General features: G+C 37.6%; 2 protein-coding genes across 2 annotated transcripts in view; both read right to left on the bottom strand.

The window, feature by feature from the left end:
- The window catches only part of LOC311304265 (uncharacterized protein), a 62,146-nt gene that overhangs the window by 25,377 nt on the left and 18,129 nt on the right, over nucleotides 1-18,640 (bottom strand). The gene's annotated exons all lie outside the window — the stretch shown is intronic.
- On the bottom strand, nucleotides 13,181-15,164 carry LOC311303668 (uncharacterized protein; the record flags this gene model as incomplete). The annotated part of the gene is made up of 3 exons (XM_084430252.1): nucleotides 14,572-15,164; nucleotides 14,190-14,399; nucleotides 13,181-13,555 (listed from the first exon to the last, which is right to left on the bottom strand). The coding sequence occupies exons 1-3, from the start codon at nucleotides 15,145-15,147 to the stop codon at nucleotides 13,181-13,183; spliced, it is 1,161 nt and encodes a 386-aa protein (XP_084286378.1). The 5' UTR covers nucleotides 15,148-15,164.

The following is an 18,640-nucleotide window of genomic DNA, read 5'->3' as shown; positions in this document are numbered from 1 at the left end:
CAAACAAACAAACACACACACACACACACACACACACACACACACACACACACACACACACACACACACACACACACACACACTCACACAGACTACCTCGCTCACACACTCACTCAGACACACACACACACACACACACACACACACACTCAGAGTTTATGAGTTTAGAGTTTATAAGTGTACAAGTTTTTGAGTTTAGAGTTTATAAGTTTAAATGAGTTTAGAGTTCAGAATTTATTTATTTATGAGTTTAAGAGTTCATAAGTCTATGAATTCATGAGTTTATTAGTTAATTAGTTATTAAATTTAAGTTAATTAGTTTATAAGTGTATGAGATTAGAGTTTATTAGTTTAAATGAGTTTCATTGGCTAATATATATAGAATGGCAGTTTGAATTAGTTTTCAAGGGATTTAGATTTAAATTTTTGTCGGTTGGTGAGTTTGAATTTTTTTAGAATGCCCAATGTTAAGTCAATGGGAGTTTTTCCGAGTTTTGATCGTCATTTGTAGGAAAACCGTAAGTCCGATCAGTCTGAAAAGATAAAGCAACTCGAGTCAGAACAGTTTGAAGGTCTGAGCCGAGTTTGGAGTATGTAGAGTTAAAGCTCTAGGAGGAGATTGAGTGTAATTTTTTGGTAAGAAGAATAATAATAACTAGATGCGAAAGTTCGTCGAGACAAACTTTAAGTTGGCTTGAGAAAGTTTGGACCGGAAAGTTTTTTGCTAGGCGGTTGTTAGGATGTTATGGGTGGTCGCTATGGTGTTGCTAGGCGGTTGCTAAGGTATTCTGGGTGGTTGCTAGGCGGTTGCTAGGGTATTTTGGGTGGTTGCTAGGGTGTTTTGGGTGGTTGCTAGGGTGTTTTGGGTGGTTGCTAGGCGGTTGCCAGGGTCTTTTGTGTGGTTGCTAGGCGGTTGCTAGGGTGTTCTGGGTGGTTGCTAGGATATTTTGGGTGGTTGCTAGGGTCTTTTGGGTGGTTGCTAGGGTATTTTGGGTGGTTGCTAGGCAGTTGCTAGGGTGTTTTGGGTGGTTGCTAGGCGGTTTTGGGTGGTTGCTAGGCGGTTGCTAGGGTATTTTGGGTGGTTGCTAGGGTGTTCTGGGTGGTTGCTAGGCAGTTGCTAGGGTGTTATGGGTGGTTGCTATGGTGTTGCTAGGCGTTGCTAGGGTGTTTTGGGTGGTTGCTAGGCAGTTTTGGGTGGTTGCTAGGCGGTTGCTAGGGTATTTTGGGTGGTTGCTAGGGTGTTCTGGGTGGTTGCTAGGCAGTTGCTAGGGTGTTATGGGTGGTTGCTATGGTGTTGCTAGGCGTTGCTAAGGTATTCTGGGTGGTTGCTAGGTGGTGGCCAGGGTGTTCTGGGTGGTTGCTAGGCTGTTTTGGGTGGTTGCTAGGGTATTCTGGGTGGTTGCTAGGGTCTTTTGGGTGGTTGCTAGGCGGTTGCTAGGGTCTTTTGGGTGGTTGCTAGGGTCTTTTGGGTGGTTGCTACGGTGTTCTGGGTGGTTGCTAGGGTCTTTTGGGTGGTTGCTAGGCGGTTGCTAGGGTCTTTTGGGTGGTTGCTAGGGTCTTTTGGGTGGTTGCTACGGTGTTCTGGGTGGTTGCTAGGGTCTTTTGGGTGGTTGCTAGGCGGTTGCTAGGGTGTTCTGGGGGGTTGCTATGGTATTGAGGGCGGTTGATATGGTGTTACTAGGTGGTTGGTAGTTGTCACAGATGGTTACTATTTAGTTTTTATAGAGTTCTTAGCATGATCTTGGCATGATTTAACACTTAACTAATTGCTATTAGCATGTAGCTATTCACTGCTAGCATGTGTAGCATGTTGGAAGTGCTGTTTGCAAGCATGAGTCAAAAGAGCCAAACCTCATCTCTATACGATGTTCTGATACAGAGATATAGGTCTTGCAAAACGGTTGCTAGGGTACTCAAGTTTGGTTGCTATGGAGTTGCTTGGGAGCTGGAAGCATTAAACTTAAGAAGTTTAAAGTGGTTTGAAGTTTAAAGTAGTTTAAAGTAGTTTGAAGTTTATGATAGATATATAAATAAGTTAGATAGATACACACAAACACACACACACACACACACACACACACTCAGACTACCTCACTCACACACTCACTCAGACACACACACACACACACACACACACACACACAGAGTTTATGAGTTTAGAGTTTATAAGTGTACGAGTTTTTGAGTTTAGAGTTTATAAGTTTAAATGAGTTTAGAGTTCAGAGTTTATTAATTTATGAGTTTAAGAGTTCATAAGTCTATGAATTCATGAGTTTATTAGTTAATTAGTTATTAAATTTAAGTTAATTAGTTTATAAGTGTATGAGATTAGAGTTTATTAGTTTAAATGAGTTTCATTGGCTAATATATATAGAACGGCAGTTTGGTTTAGTCTTCAAGGTGTTTAGATTTGAATTTTTGTCGGTTGGTGAGTTTGAATCTGGATTTGAATTTTTTAGAACTCCCCAATGTAAGTCAATGGGAGTTTTTCCGAGTTTTGATCGTCATTTGTAGGAAAACCGTAAGTCCGATCAGTCTGAAAAGATAAAGCAACTAACTTCAGATCAGTTTGAGTGTCTGAGCCGAGTTTGGAGTATGTAGAGTTAAAGCTCTAGGACGAGTTTGAGTCAACAGTTTTTCACAGAAGAATAATAATAATAACTAGATGCGAAAGTTCGTCGAGACAAACTTTAAGTTGGCTTGAGAAAAGTTTGGAGCAGAACGTTTTTTGCTAGGCAGTTGCTAGGATGTTATGGGTGGTTGCTATGGTGTTGCTAGGGTATTTTGGGTGGTTGCTAGGGTGTTCTGGGTGGTTGCTAGGGTGTCCTGGGTGGTTGCTAAGGTCTTTTGGGTGGTTGCTAGGGTATTTTGGGTGGTTGCTAGGGTGTTCTAGGTGGTTGCTAGGGTATTCTGGGTGGTTGCTAGGCGGTTGCTAGGGTTTTCTGGGTGGTTGCTAGGCTGTTTTGGGTGGTTGCTAGGGTATTCTGGGTGGTTGCTAGGCGGTTGCTAGGATATTTCTGATGGTTGCTAGGGTCTTTTGGGTGGTTGCTAGGCGGTTGCTAGGATATTTTAGGTGGTTGCTAGGTGGTTGCTAGGGTCTTTTGGGTGGTTGCTAGGATGTTTTGGGTGGTTGCTAGGGTCTTTTGGGTGGTTGCTAGGCGGTTGCTAGGGTGTTTTGGGTGGTTGCTAGGATATTTTGGGTGGTTGCTAGGGTGTTCTGAGTGGTTGCTAGGGTCTTTTGGGTGGTTGCTAGGCGGTTGCTAGGGTGTTTTGGGTGGTTGCTAGGATATTTTGGGTGGTTGCTAGGGTCTTTTGGGTGGTTGCTAGGGTATTTTGGGTGGTTGCTAGGGTGTTCTGGGTGGTTGCTAGGCGGTTGCTAGGGTGTTCTGGGTGGTTGCTAGGGTCTTTTGGGTAGTTGCTAGGGTCTTTTGGGTGGTTGCTAGGGGGTTGCTAGGATATTTTCGGTGGTTGCTAGGGTCTTTTGGGTGGTTGCTAGGCGGTTGCTAGGATATTTTCGGTGGTTGCTAGGGTCTTTTGGGTGGTTGCTAGGGTCTTTTGGGTGGTTGCTAGGCGGTTGCTAGGGTATTTTGGGTGGTTGCTAGGATATTTTGGGTGGTTGCTAGGGTCTTTTGGGTGGTTGCTAGGGTGTTCTGGGTGGTTGCTATGGTATTCAGGGCGGTTGATATGGTGTTACTAGGTGGTTGGTAGTTGTCACAGATGGTTACTATGGAGTTTTTATAGAGTTCTTAGCATGATCTTGGCATGATTTAACACTTAACTAATTGCTATTAGCATGTAGCTATTCACTGCTAGCATGTGTAGCATGTTGGAAGTGCTGTTTGCTAGCATGAGTCAAAAGAGCCAAAACTCATCTCTATACGATGTTCTGATACAGAGATATAGGTCTTGCAAAACGGTTGCTAGGGTACTCAAGTTTGGTTGCTATGGAGTTGCTTGGGAGCTGGGAGCTTTAAACTTAAGAAGTTTAAATTGGTTTAAAGTTTAAAGTAGTTTGAAGTTTATGAGAGAGATAGATAGATAAATAAGTTAGATAGATACACACACACACACACACACACACACACTCACTCAGACTACCTCGCTCACACACTCACTCAGACACACACACACACACACACACACACACACTCTCAGAGTTTATGAGTTTAGAGTTTATAAGTGTATAAATTGATGAGTTTATAAGTGTATGAGTTTTTGAGTTTAGAGTTTATAAGTTTAAATGAGTTTAGAGTTCAGAGTTTATTAATTTATGAGTATAAGAGTTCATAAGTCTATGAATTCATGAGTTTATTAGTTAATTAGTTATTAAATTTAAGTTAATTAGTTTATAAATGTATGAGATTAGAGTTTATTAGTTTAAATGAGTTTCATTGGCTAATATATATAGAACGGCAGTTTGGTTTAGTCTTCAAGGTATTTAGATTTGAATTTTTGTCGGTTGGTCAGTTTGAATCTGGATTTGAATTTTTTAGAACTCCCCAATGCAAGTCAATGGGAGTTTTTCCGAGTTTTGATCATCATTTGTAGGAAAACCGTAAGTCCGATCAGTCTGAAAAGATAAAGCAACTCGAGTCAGAACAGTTTGAGTGTCTGAGCCGAGTTTGGAGTATGTAGAGTTAAAGCTCTAGGAGGAGATTGAGTGGAATTTTTTGGTAAGAAGAATAATAATAATAATAATAAGTTTAAATAGGATTTCAATATGTTGGCTCTCTCAAGCCAACTTAATAATAATAATAATAAGTTTAAATAGGATTTCAATATGTTGGCTCTCTCAAGCCAACTTAACTAGATGCGAAAGTTCGTCGAGACAAACTTTAAGTTGGCTTGAGAAAGTTTGGGCCGCAAAGGTTGCTAGGGTGTTCTGGGTGGTTCCTAATGTATTTTTTAGGGTATTTTGGGCAGTTGCTAGGGTGTTCTGGGTGGTTGCTAGGTGGTTGCTAGGGTGTCCTGGGTGGTTGCTAAGGTCTTTTGGGTGGTTGCTAGGGTATTTTGGGTGGTTGCTAGGGTGTTCTAGGTGGTTGCTAGGGTATTCTGGGTGGTTGCTAGGCGGTTGCTAGGGTTTTCTGGGTGGTTGCTAGGGTCTTTTGGGTGGTTGCTAGGGTCTTTTGAGTGGTTGCTAGGCAGTTGCTAGGGTGTTTTGGGTGGTTGCTAGGATGTTTTGGGTGGTTGCTAGGGTCTTTTGGGTGGTTGCTAGGCAGTTGCTAGGGTGTTTTGGGTGGTTGCTAGGGTGTTTTGGGTGGTTGCTAGGGTCTTTTGGGTGGTTGCTAGGGTCTTTTGAGTGGTTGCTAGGCAGTTGCTAGGGTGTTTTGGGTGGTTGCTAGGGTCTTTTGGGTGGTTGCTAGGCGGTTGCTAGGGTTTTTTGGGTGGTTGCTAGGATATTTTGGGTGGTTGCTAGGGTCTTTTGGGTGGTTGCTAGGCGGTTGCTAGGGTGTTTTGGGTGGTTGCTAGGATATTTTGGGTGGTTGCTAGGGTCTTTTGGGTGGTTGCTAGGTGGTTGCTAGGGTGTTTTGGGTGGTTGCTAGGGTCTTTTGGGTGGTTGCTAGGGTGTTCTGGGTGGTTGCTAGGGTCTTTTGGGTGGTTGCTAGGTGGTTGCTAGGGTGTTTTGGGTGGTTGCTAGGGTATTTTGGGTGGTTGCTAGGGTCTTTTGGGTGGTTGCTACGGTGTTCTGGGTGGTTGCTAGGGTCTTTTGGGTGGTTGCTAGGCGGTTGCTAGGGTCTTTTGGGTGGTTGCTAGGGTATTTTGGGTGGTTGCTACGGTGTTCTGGGTGGTTGCTAGGGTCTTTTGGGTGGTTGCTAGGCGGTTGCTAGGGTGTTCTGGGGGGTTGCTATGGTATTCAGGGCGGTTGATATGGTGTTACTAGGTGGTTGGTAGTTATCACAGATGGTTACTATGGAGTTTTTATAGAGTTCTTAGCATGATCTTGGCATGATTTAACACTTAACTAATCGCTATTAGCATGTAGCTATTCACTGCTAGCATATGTAGCATGTTGGAAGTGCTGTTTGCTAGCATGAGTCAAAAGAGCCAAACCTCATCTCTATACGATGTTCTGATACAGAGATATAGGTCTTGCAAAACGGTTGCTAGGGTACTCAAGTTTGGTTGCTATGGAGTTGCTTGGGAGCTGGGAGCTTTAAACTTAAGAAGTTTAAATTGGTTTGAAGTTTAAAGTAGTTTAAAGTAGTTTGAAGTTTATGATAGATATATAAATAAGTTAGATAGATACAAACAAACACACACACACACACACACACACACACACACACACACACACACACACTCACACAGACTACCTCGCTCACACACTCACTCAGACACACACACACACACACTCAGAGTTTGAGTTTAGAGTTTATAAGTGTACAAGTTTTTGAGTTTAGAGTTTATAAGTTTAAATGAGTTTAGAGTTCAGAATTTATTAATTTATGAGTTTAAGAGTTCATAAGTCTATGAATTCATGAGTTTATTAGTTAATTAGTTATTAAATTTAAGTTAATTAGTTTATAAGTGTATGAGATTAGAGTTTATTAGTTTAAATGAGTTTCATTGGCTAATATATATAGAATGGCAGTTTGAATTAGTTTTCAAGGGATTTAGATTTAAATTTTTGTCGGTTGGTGAGTTTGAATTTTTTTAGAATGCCCAATGTTAAGTCAATGGGAGTTTTTCCGAGTTTTGATCGTCATTTGTAGGAAAACCGTAAGTCCGATCAGTCTGAAAAGATAAAGCAACTCGAGTCAGAACAGTTTGAGTGTCTGAGCCGAGTTTGGAGTATGTAGAGTTAAAGCTCTAGGAGGAGATTGAGTGGAATTTTTTGGTAAGAATAATAATAATAATAATAAGTTTAAATAGGATTTCAATATGTTGGCTCTCTCAAGCCAACTTAATAATAATAATAAGTTTAAATAGGATTTCAATATGTTGGCTTTCTCAAGCCAACTTAACTAGATGCGAAAGTTCGTCGAGACAAACTTTAAGTTGGCTTGAGAAAGTTTGGACTGGAAAGTTTAAAGTTTAAAGTAGTTTGAAGATTAAAGTAGTTTGAAGTTTAATTTACTTTAAAGTTTAAAGAAGTTTGAAGTTTAATTTAGTTTAAAGTTTAAAGTAGTTTAAAGTAGTTTGAAGTTTAATTTAGTTTAAAGTTTAAAGAAGTTTGAAGTTTAATTTAGTTTAAAGTTTAAAGTAGTTTGAAGTTTAATTTAGTTTACAGTTTAAAGTAGTTTGAAGTTTTTAGTTTAAAGTTTAAATTAGTTTGAAGTTTAAAGTAGTTTAAAGTTTGGAGTTAAAAAGTTGCTAGGGTGTTTCTAGTGGGTTGCTAAGGTGTTCTGGGTGGTTGCTAGGTGGTAGCTGGGGTATTCTGGATGGTTGCTAGGCGGTTGTTAGGGTGTTCTGGGTGGTTGCTTTAGTGTTGCTAGGCAGTTGCTAGGGTATTCTGGGTGGTTGCTAGGCGGTTGCTAGGGTGTTCTGGCTGGTTGCTATGGTGTTACTAGGTGGTTGGTAGTTGTCACAGATGGTTACTATGGAGTTTTTATAGAGTTCTTAGCATGATCTTGGCATGATTTAACACTTAACTAATCACTATTAGCATGTAGCTATTCACTGCTAGCATGTGTAGCATGTTGGAAGTGCTGTTTGCTAGCATGAGTCAAAAGAGCCAAACCTCATCTCTATACGATGTTCTGATACAGAGATATAGGTCTTACAAAACGGTTGCCAGGGTACTCAAGTTTGGTTGCTATGGAGTTGCTTGGGAGCTGGGAGCTTTAAACTTAAGAAGTTTAAAGTGGTTTGAAGTTTAAAGTAGTTTACGAGTTTTTGAGTTTTGAGTTTATAAGTTTAAATGAGTGTGTACGAGTTTTTGTTTACACACACACACACACACACACACACACACACACACACACACACACACACACACACACACACACACACACACATAGACACACACGCTCTCTCTCTCTCACACACACATGTTTTGAGTTTAGAGTTCATTAGTTTAAATGAGTCTCAATGGCTCATATAGTATATAGAACGGCAGTTTGGTTTAGTCTTCAAGGTGTTTAGATTTAAATTTTCGACATACACACACACAAGCACGCACGCACAGACTCTCACTCTCTCTCACACACACACACACACACACACACACACACACACACACACACACACACACACACACACACACACTATCTCTCTCACACACACACTCACTAACTCTCACACACACACACACACACACATACACACACACACACACACACACACACACACACACACACACACACACAGACAAGCTCATTAACACACACACACACACACACAAACACACACACACTCACACACATAGACACACTCTCTCTCACACACACACACACACGCACACACTCAGAGTTTATATGAGTTTAGAGTTGATAAGTGTACAAGTTTTTGAGTTAAGAGTTTATAAGTTTAAATGAGTGTGTACGAGTTTTTGAGTTTACACACACAAACACTCTCTCTCTCACACACACACACACACACACACTCACACACACAAGCAGACACGCACAGACACACAGAGTTTAGAGTTTATAAGTGTATAAATTGATGAGTTTATAAGTGTATGAGTTTTTTGAGTTTAGAGCTTATAAGTTTAAATGAGTTTAGAGTTTATAAGTTTAAATGAGTTTAAGAGTTCAGAGTTTATTAATTTATGAGTTTAAAGGAGAACTCCGGTCAATTTTAACATTGAGCAAATTTTTTTGTACATTTGGAGTGCACAGGTCATGTGAGTGATTCCTTCTGAGTGAACGCGGGTGAATCTGACTGCAGTAGATGTGAAAGAAATATATAAAAAATGATGTTTATTCAGCCAGCGCACATACCTGTATTTACACCCTGTTTTCGGTCGAAGTCCACAGTAATCGATTGTCGAGTTCACTCGCATAGGTTTAGTATCTATGATGACGCATGTGAGCTCGACAATCGATTACTGTGGACTTCGACCGAAAACATGATGTAAATACAGGTATGATCGCTGGCTGAATAAACATCACTTTTATTCACATCTTTCACATCTACTGCAGTCAGATTCACCCGCGTTCACCCCGAAGGAATCACTCACATTTTCTGTGCACTTGTAATGACACATCAAGGATGTTAAGAGGCTAAAAGCAGGTTTAAACATTGCCCCATTGAAGTCAACAGGGTGCACATTTTAAAAAGAGGAAAACAGGGGCAACACCGATTTTTGTCGTTGTTCTCTGTACTGACTGCACTCCAAATGTACAAAAAAATTAGCTCAATGTTAAAATTGACCGGAGTTCTCCTGTAAGAGTTCATAAGTCTATGAATTCATGAGTTTATAAGTTAATTAGTTTATAAGTGTAGTTTAGAGTTTATAAGTTTAAATGAGTCTCAATGGCTCTCAGACACTAATTTAATTATTTAATTAATTAGTTTAAAGTTTAAATTAGTTTAAAGTTTAATTTAATTAGTTTTAGATAGATAGAGAGAGAGAGATAGATATAGAGAGAGATAGAGCATATTTTAAAATCTTCATCATAACTTTTATAGCAATAAAAAAATGATATTGTAAGAACAGCTAATGTGGTGATGGACGCGCATTGTCACAGCAACCAGGTGAAGAAAAAATTAAATTGCTACATTTCCCTGCTTCTTAAACTTCAAGGGTAAAAATAAATAAATCCCCTTATAATCAACTGTAGGCTATTTAATGACAAAATGCATTTCTGATAAATGTGACAGTTGTAATGTACCAGAAAATGTTGAGCATGTTATTTTATGGTGTAATAAATATAGTGCTGAGAGGATCAGTTTACGTGACAATATACGGATTAGAATATTTTAGAATAACTTTTGCAGTGAAATGTGAAAATAAAGGAAAGTGTTGCGGCATTACAGGTAGGCTGAAGATGCTTATGCAAGATTACTTTTTTTTTCAGCGTTGAGCACCAATCACACAAGTCTCTGTTGAGCTCATAATGCAATAACCAATCCAGATTAGTTACCGATGAAGAAAAAACTGCGGGTTCGCGGGAGTTTTTGCCGCGTTCACGCAATGTTCACCTCAGTCAGTCAGACAGACAGACAGACAGACACTCTGACTGGATTCTGCACATTCACTCGAGGAAAAGTGTAGATAGATACGATGTAAGTAAGATATTAATTTATAATCCTTTTGATTTTTCATGTTACTAAAACATGTCTTGCTTTTCTAATGCGTAAAAAGCAATAAACTGATTCCTAATGGGTTCCTGTCATACAAGAATGACATTTACCCCCTCACATAAAAAAAAAAACCGTTTAATATTCTTTTAATCGACTTTATTCATCATTACAATATCCAGAGCAATAATTGTCAATAATGATGGTTTTTCAGTTATTACAGTTCAATGGTTCAATGCTATCAGTGAGCATATTTTAAAATCTTAATCGCAACTTTTATAGCAACAACTCGTAATAATAAGAAAATTATATTGTGAACAGCTAATGTGGCGATGGACGCGCGTTGTCACAGTAACCAGGTGAAGGAAATGAAGAAATTAAATTGCTACATTTCCCTGCTTTTTAAACTTAAAGGGTTAAAAAAATCCCCCTACACAGTCGAAATGAATCAATCTATAGCGACTTTTACTGAAATGTGAAACTTGAAATGTGAAACTAAAGTAAAGTGTTGCGCATTACAGGTAAAGATGCTCACGTGGCATGCAAGATTACTTTTTATACTTTTTTTCTCAGCGTTGAGCATTACCACCAATCACACAAGTCTCTGTTGAGCTCATAATGCAATAACCAATCAGATTGGTTAACGATGAACAAACAAACTGCGGGTTCGCGGGAGTTGTTTTAAAGGGGACATATCATGCTAAATGCACTTTTTTAGCCCTGAAATGCATTTTGTTGTATATTTGGAGTGTTTAGAAGTACAGAAAAGATGAAATTATTCTCTTCAGGTGCTTCGTTGATATCTTTATATTCTGTTTTGGTCATATTTTTCAACCGGTTCAGATTTTTCTGTTATCTATGACGTTTTGCGAACTAATACGTCACAGTATTTGCAGCGGAACTGCCAAATAAGGACATTGACTTCCGGCCCAACACTTCGAGGAATCCGCCATTATTATTTATCACTGCAATTTTGCAGTCCAAGCTAAAGGATGCAGAAGTTACGAGAGGGTAAGTTAAAATGTTCGGTTGTTGGATGTAGTAACCCACACGCTTCATTACACCGTCTAATGTAGATGAACTGCCGCGCTTGTGGCGCATGTTTGACTGAAAGAACGAGCAAAGAGAGAGAGAGAGAGAGAGAGAGAGAGAGAGACCCGGTCGCGCGGGCGCTCTCTATATCTCTCGGAGCCCTACAGTCTATGGTGTAAACATGACTTCACCGTCTCCAAAAGACGCTGTCTTGCTCGCTCTCCCTCGCACATATTAATCAAAATAAATCGACACGGTGGTTAAAGGTCGGAAGACCAAAGTTTCATGTGTAAATACAGTAACATACCATTGCGATACATCCATATGAAGACGTTGTTCTGCAGGTTCGTCGTCTACATTTTTATCTCGCTCCGGCTCCGACTCTGGCTCGAACATGTAAGGCTGGCTGGACAAGTCTTCCGTTGTTGACATTTTGTTAATAACGTGTGAATAAAAAGTTTCTGTGCCGTTAGATAATCCTATCTCTGCTATCAGACTACAAAAATGGCCGAATGGGGTGGAGTTGAACCTCTGCAACCTGGAGAGGGGGCGGGGTATGAAGTGTCTCAATGTTTTTTAAAGAGACCGCATCAAAACGGGTTGCTCTGAGACGCACATCAGAAAAGGGGTAAAAAGGGGGCTTGTGGAGCTATAATAATGAGGAATTCAGACCCAAGCATTGCAGTTCCGCTTTATATAGACTACAAATGTATGATTTATATGTAAAAAGGAACAATTTAAAAGCATGATATGTCTCCTTTAACTGTTCACCTCAGTCAGTCAGACAGACAGACAGTCATGACCCCTGACTGGATTCTGCCAGTTCGCTCGAGGAAAAGTGTAGATACTATGTAAGTAAGATGATGATTTATAGTCATTTTTTATGCCATGCAATTTTTTTCTAATGCGTAAAAAGCAGTTAACTTATTCCTAAGTGGTTATTGTCGTGCAAGTATTACATTTCCCCCCTCACATAAAAAGGTTTAATATTCTTTTAATCGACGCTATTCATTATAACAATATGAAGAGCAATAATCGACAAAAAATGTTTATTTTTTTTAGTTATTAGTAAAAAAAAATTACTATCATAACAGCTTCAACCTTTCTGGGAATGCTGTGCTGAATGTATGCATCATCTTTTATGTCAAATTCTTACAATTTAATAAGTCATTTAAATTAGAGTAACAAGACACAATAGAGCTGATGAATTCAGTATCAAAATGAATCTTTGCAATGCTCACTTGGAGTGAATAATGACTTGATGAATAGCCTACCTATTAAGAATTCATTAACAATGCTTTTGTTTTTAAACATAATGTTGAATATTTATTTTCGAAATGAAAAACTGTACTTTAAATGTGAAATTAAGTGGTAGGTGGCAGCAATTCATTTTTAAAATTTGGATAATTTAGATCAGTCGTGGGCGCTGTCTCTCACCTGGTTACCCGTTGACAGCAACACTGTCCAGAAACATTTTATTCATTCATTTATTGAAACACTACATTATTATTATTATTATTATTATATGTATTAGATTATCAAAAAACATTTAGCATTGTCAGGCTTTTTATTTGTGCTTAGTTGATAAAACAAGAGAGCTGTAAACATCTGGGTTTTTGACCTGTCACAAGATGGCACTGTTTGCAACATTCCTGATGCTTTGAATCTTTTCCTGAAACAGAGAACAGCTCATGCATTTTGTTTTTCGTAATTTACGCAATGTAATTCAAATTAAAACACCATAAAAACAAACAAGCTGTAATGTAATGGGGTGAATGCAAAGAAGCACACAACAAGATATTATAATAAAACATCATTTAATAATGTATATGCAAATTACTTGGAACACTTAAAAATAGAAAACAATCAGAAATGGAAAACAATCAGAACTTAAGAAAACAAAACCTAATAAAAATAAAAGTCAATGACCATGACTTTTTTAACAAACAAATTGTAATCCTCAATCTGTGTTTTCCCCATCCATGGATTCTGCGGCCTCAGTTGGATCCAGGGATTCTGCGTCCTCAACTGGATCTAGGGATTCTGCAGCCTCAGTTGGATCCAGGGATTCTGCCACCTCAATAAGGTCCAGGAATTCTGCGTCCTCAACTGGATCCACGATCTCCAGGTGTTGTAGTTTTAGCACACGATGGTTAACATGCTGAACTTTTAACTTAACCGGAAGCTGCTGTACCAAGTCATTTATATTTCCAGAATAAAAATGACCTGGTACAGTGAAGTCTTCCATCTCACTGTCCAAAAGGATGAGCATGCCGTCATCTTCTGACACTCCGATAATCGTCAGCACTGCCTCGAGGGTCTGACGCTCAACAATCTGGTGAAAAATAAATAAAACAAATCTACACTTAGGGTACACATGACGGTACAGTCATACAAAAAAAATACCGTCTTATACTATATATAATATATATATTTTTTATGTCTTAACAATTAATGTAAATATTTAGAAGAGATCTAACATTTATACTGATTTTACTACAGGACACAGAGCCAGAAGGGTCATGCCAAGGTTATCAACATTGGGATTGTAACTATCGATGTAAGATTGTTTTTTTTTTTCTCCTCTTTGACTTAAAGGAGAAGTTCACTTTTAAAATGAAAATTCTGTCATCATATACTCACCCTCATGTTGTTTTAAACCTGTATGAATTTCTTTCTTCTGCTGAACACAAAGGAAGATATTTAGAGGAATATCAGTAACCAGGCAGTTTTTGGGTCCCATTGACTTCCATAGTATATTTTTTTCCTACTATGGAAGTCAATGGGACCCAAAAACTGCCTGGTTACTGATATTCCTCTAAATATCTTCCTTTGGGCTGGGTATCAATATAGATGTTCCCGATTTGATTACGAAGATCTCAATGCTTGCAGTTTAATTATTTGTTCTTATTTTTTATTATTGACTGTTAACTTGTCTTTCACAATATTTGAAATTTATATTTGTTTACCTTGACAGTTGTGTAGTTGGAAGAGTCAAATTTTCCTTTTCCGTTAGGCCGTATATTGGCTCTTAGGTGGGTGACCTCCACCTTATCGCCGACATACAGCTCCACCAACGCCTCCTCTCTCCATAATGAGATGTCGTAGAGTTTGCTGCCACATCTCAGACAAAGGTCCAGGATGGGAAACTGGGCCCGAGTCATCTTTGCCACTTGCACCTGGAAAATAACAGCCCAGAATAATTCACCTAAACACTGCATCTCAAATAAGAGTGTTAGGGTACTCTAGGACTGTGATTGAGAAACACAAGTATAATAGCTTACATTTACCTAGGCTAAGTATACCAGGATAATGTACTAGATATTCAATTATGCTTTTAAATTAACTTACTATTTCAATATTTCCCCGCAGAGTCAGGTACCCAGGGGTGGAGAAGATGTCCTGTTCTTCCCCAGTTACACATGGGGAAGGAGGACAGAGGACCTCCTTAGCAGCTCTCTCTGCCGCCTCAGTTATGGCCAGTGGGGAGGTTTTGAATTTCCTGGTTGACCGGTTGATAAAAATACACGGCCGGCCATATTTCTTTGACATGGTAAAATTTTTCACTACATACGACCCACCCTCTTCAAACTCCGGGTCACTTCCACTTCTTACTGATATGTAACATGTCTGTCCATCTGTTAGGACAGACTGTGTGGTGACTCGGTATAATCCAACATCTATAGTATTATCGCCGGAGACAAAAGTTAACGCCTTTTTGCTCCTGCGGTTACCCACACACTTCAGTCTGAGTGGTGCTTGCCGACTGGGGGTTGCCATTCTAAGAATAATAGAAGAAGAAAAAGGTATGGTTATAACTTTCATAATGTTTTCAATTACTTTATAAGACATGAAAATATCATGACAGAATGACTTGTATATATCTTGTATATATCTTGACTTGTATAACACATCAACCTTAGCCATAGAGGGCTTCTTTTCCAATCCCTGACAGGTTTTTTTTTTTTTTTTTTTTTTTTTTTTGTTTAATAAATATTTATGTCACAAGAAATGTTAAACAACAACTTCCAATTAATAAATTAATTGCGTAAATAATTTCTTGTGACGTAAAAATGTATCTCTGAAAATTACATTTCCTGCCTGGAAGTGGAAAAAGAGCAGCCTCTGACAGGATAATTTTTTTTAAACTTCATACTCTGACAGGATTTCTATCTTTTTTTTACTTTATATTTCACAGGAACTTATTTATTTATTCATGTAGTTGATTTATATATTGAAAGTCATTGATAAAATTTATAATGAAGTAAAGATTTACCTCAGAAAATAAACTTTCCTGTCAGCTAGTTTCTGACTTTTTATTTTATTCTTATTTATGTGTAAATTAACATTTCTAAATGTATAGTGTTTCAAATACATCATTACATGTTATGTTTCTTGTGACGTAAAAATGTATCTCTGAAAATTACATTTCCTGCCTGGAAGTGGAAAAAGAGCAGCCTCTGACAGGATTATTTTTTTTAAACTTCATACTCTGACAGGATTTCTATCTTTTTTTACTTTATATTTCACAGGAATTGATTTATTTATTCATGTAGTTGATTTATATATTGAAAGTCATTGATAAAATTTATAATGAAGTAAAGATTTACCTCAGAAAATAAACTTTCCTGTCAGCTAGTTTCTGACTTTTTATTTTATTTAATTTTATTCTTATTTATTTATGTATAAATTAACATTTATAAATGCATAGTGTTTCAAATACATCATTACATGTTATATCTTCCGTCTCACCTTAAAATTCAGCAGGGGAACAATAGCGCCTTCTCTGGTAAGCGGTGGAGAACTGCTGCGCACTGAAGAAGACTGGGGGCTGTGCACGTCTTTTAAGGACATCTGCTGCGCGCACCCTTTGTGTGTGTGCCCGCGGGCGTGTGCATGTTTTTAATGTTTTTAACTGATAATGAATTTTATTTATATTCTTTGTGATATTATTTGTTATTTATGATATTATTAGCATCTCCTGTGTGTGCGTGGGCGTGTTTTTAATTAAATATTTTTTAACTTGTAATTATTTTTATCTATTGTAATAATTTTTTTTAAACTTATAATTCATTTTATGTATTATAATAAATATTTTTAACTTGAAATCAATTTTATTTAATATTCTCTGGCGGATCTCCTGCTCTATGTGTGCGAGCTCGCTTTGATTAATATTTTTTAACTTGTAATGAATTAAAAATAAATCCATATTAAATCTGTTTTGCCTGCAATTGTTTAATTAAGTTATTAATGGATGACCCTATTTCCTATTACCCTTTTTGCTGACTTCTCTCTTGTCTTGTTGATGCCTAATGTATTAATTAAACATTTCCGTTTTTATTAACTGACTCCGCTAGGGTGCGCGCATCTCCTGCACGGTCTGTGTGTTCGCGGGCGCGTTTTGATAAATATTTTTAACTTGTTATTTTTATTTATTGTCATTTTTTTTTACTTGTAATGACTTTTAAATGTATTTTGACTAATTAAACTTGATTATAAGTGTATCAGGGTTTAGTATTTAAACGAATATAACGGCTGGCCAATTAAAATGTTGAATGCTGCATAACTAATGCGCGGCCATTCTGGATTTTTCTAGGCCTGCGTCGGGTGAGTAAGAAAATTTGTCTGAGGTAATTAAAATGTGTGTGGGTCAACGATTTGAATGCAGTTAAACCTATTTGATTATAACTGTTTATAATTGCTGAAACATAATTTCCATTAAGCATTAACTTACAATAATCATGTGTCTCGTGAGGAGATTGTGCGAAGATCTGTCTTTCGTCTAAGTTAACTTGATTTGTTTTGTTAAAAATATTCACTTAAGATATAAGTATTCGTTATTTTGGTATGACATTGGGCTTTTTGTTCCTGTTTATATGAAATATAGGGCGCCGTGAGATAAGTTTATGGTAAACACAATCTGAATTGTGAAAAGCGCTAACTTTAGATACAAATATACTTGACTTGACTTAAACCTATCGGTTGCATTCATTTATTACCAAACTAATAATGCTAACGGTACTTTTATTATGTCCATTCATCCATACCCGTGTATTATCTGACCTATTTCCCCATTTTGTTTGAGTGTTAACAGGTCGTTGTTGCTGTTGTGTAAGTATTTGAATTTGATTGATATCCTGACAGATTCTCAGCATTTGCTATTAGTTATGGTAAAAACCTAATGTTACCCCCTCTTGATCACTGATAAATTGTATAACAGCAGAATGATTGGCAGATTACAGAGATGAAGAACATAGACATAAAGGGAAACATGTTTTTTTTTCTTACATTCACCTTACTTTGTGGCCATCTAACTTTTGTGGTAAATAAATAATACAAATTTGTACATCGATTTCGAATTTACATATATTCATATGATTCAGATTAGTCAATGAAATGTTTAAGATTTTACAGTTCTTCTGTACATGTTCATCCATGCAGGCCTGTGCAATATTTTACTTGTAAAATAGTGAATTATATGTGATTTCTTATTTTTCTTCATTTTTTTTTTTCCCATTATGTGAATACATGTCTGAAAAAATCTTACCAGTTCATTGCATCCATTGCGGTGAGTAATCTTTTTAACTGACTGTCACAATCTCAGTATTTGCATTTACAATGGAATAGCAATCTACATGAGCGTATTTCACAACATGTAATAACCTCTTTTATTAAGCACTTAAGATTTGAATAACATTTTTGGAATCAAGATTACTCATTGCATTTACTCATTAGGTTTCGGATCTCCTCCACTGCCTTGTAGCCACTGCCAACTACCATCAGCACCTTCATTTCAAGGTAATTCGCTAGTATTTGAGTGACAGCTTGACAGATTCTCAGTATTTGCATTTATCATGAGAAAAACCTGCCTTTTGTAAAACAGCATTGTATTAAATTGTATAACAGCAGAATTGATTGCATACATGAAGATCGTAGACATAATTGTAATGTTGTATTACATTCACCTTTAATGCCATCTAACCTTGTGGTAAATAAATATAACACCAATAAAATCAATAATATTTTGTAAGACTTGACAGTTCTTCTGTACATGTCCATCCATACAGACCTCTGTAATATCTGACTCGTATATTAGTGAATCATATGTCATTTCTTATGTTTCTCCCTTTCCCTTTATGTGAATCAATGTCTGTATAAACGAGAAATCTTGAGTTCATTGCATCCATTGCGGTAAGTAATCTTTTTAGCTGACTGTCTGACACATTCTTAGTATTTGCATATGAAATAAATATGGAATAGCAATCTATACCATATTTCACAACATGTAATAATCTCTTTTGTACTTAACATTTTGAATAACATGTTTGCGTATTTGATCAAGATTACTTATTGAATATATCGATTAGATTTTGTGTCTGCTCCACTGCCTCGTGCCCACTGCCAACTGCCATCAGCACCT

Source organism: Rutilus rutilus (assembly GCF_951802725.1).
Source record: "Rutilus rutilus genome assembly, chromosome: 14".
NCBI lineage: Eukaryota > Metazoa > Chordata > Actinopteri > Cypriniformes > Leuciscidae > Rutilus > Rutilus rutilus.
This window is presented reverse-complemented; position numbering and strand designations above follow the sequence as displayed.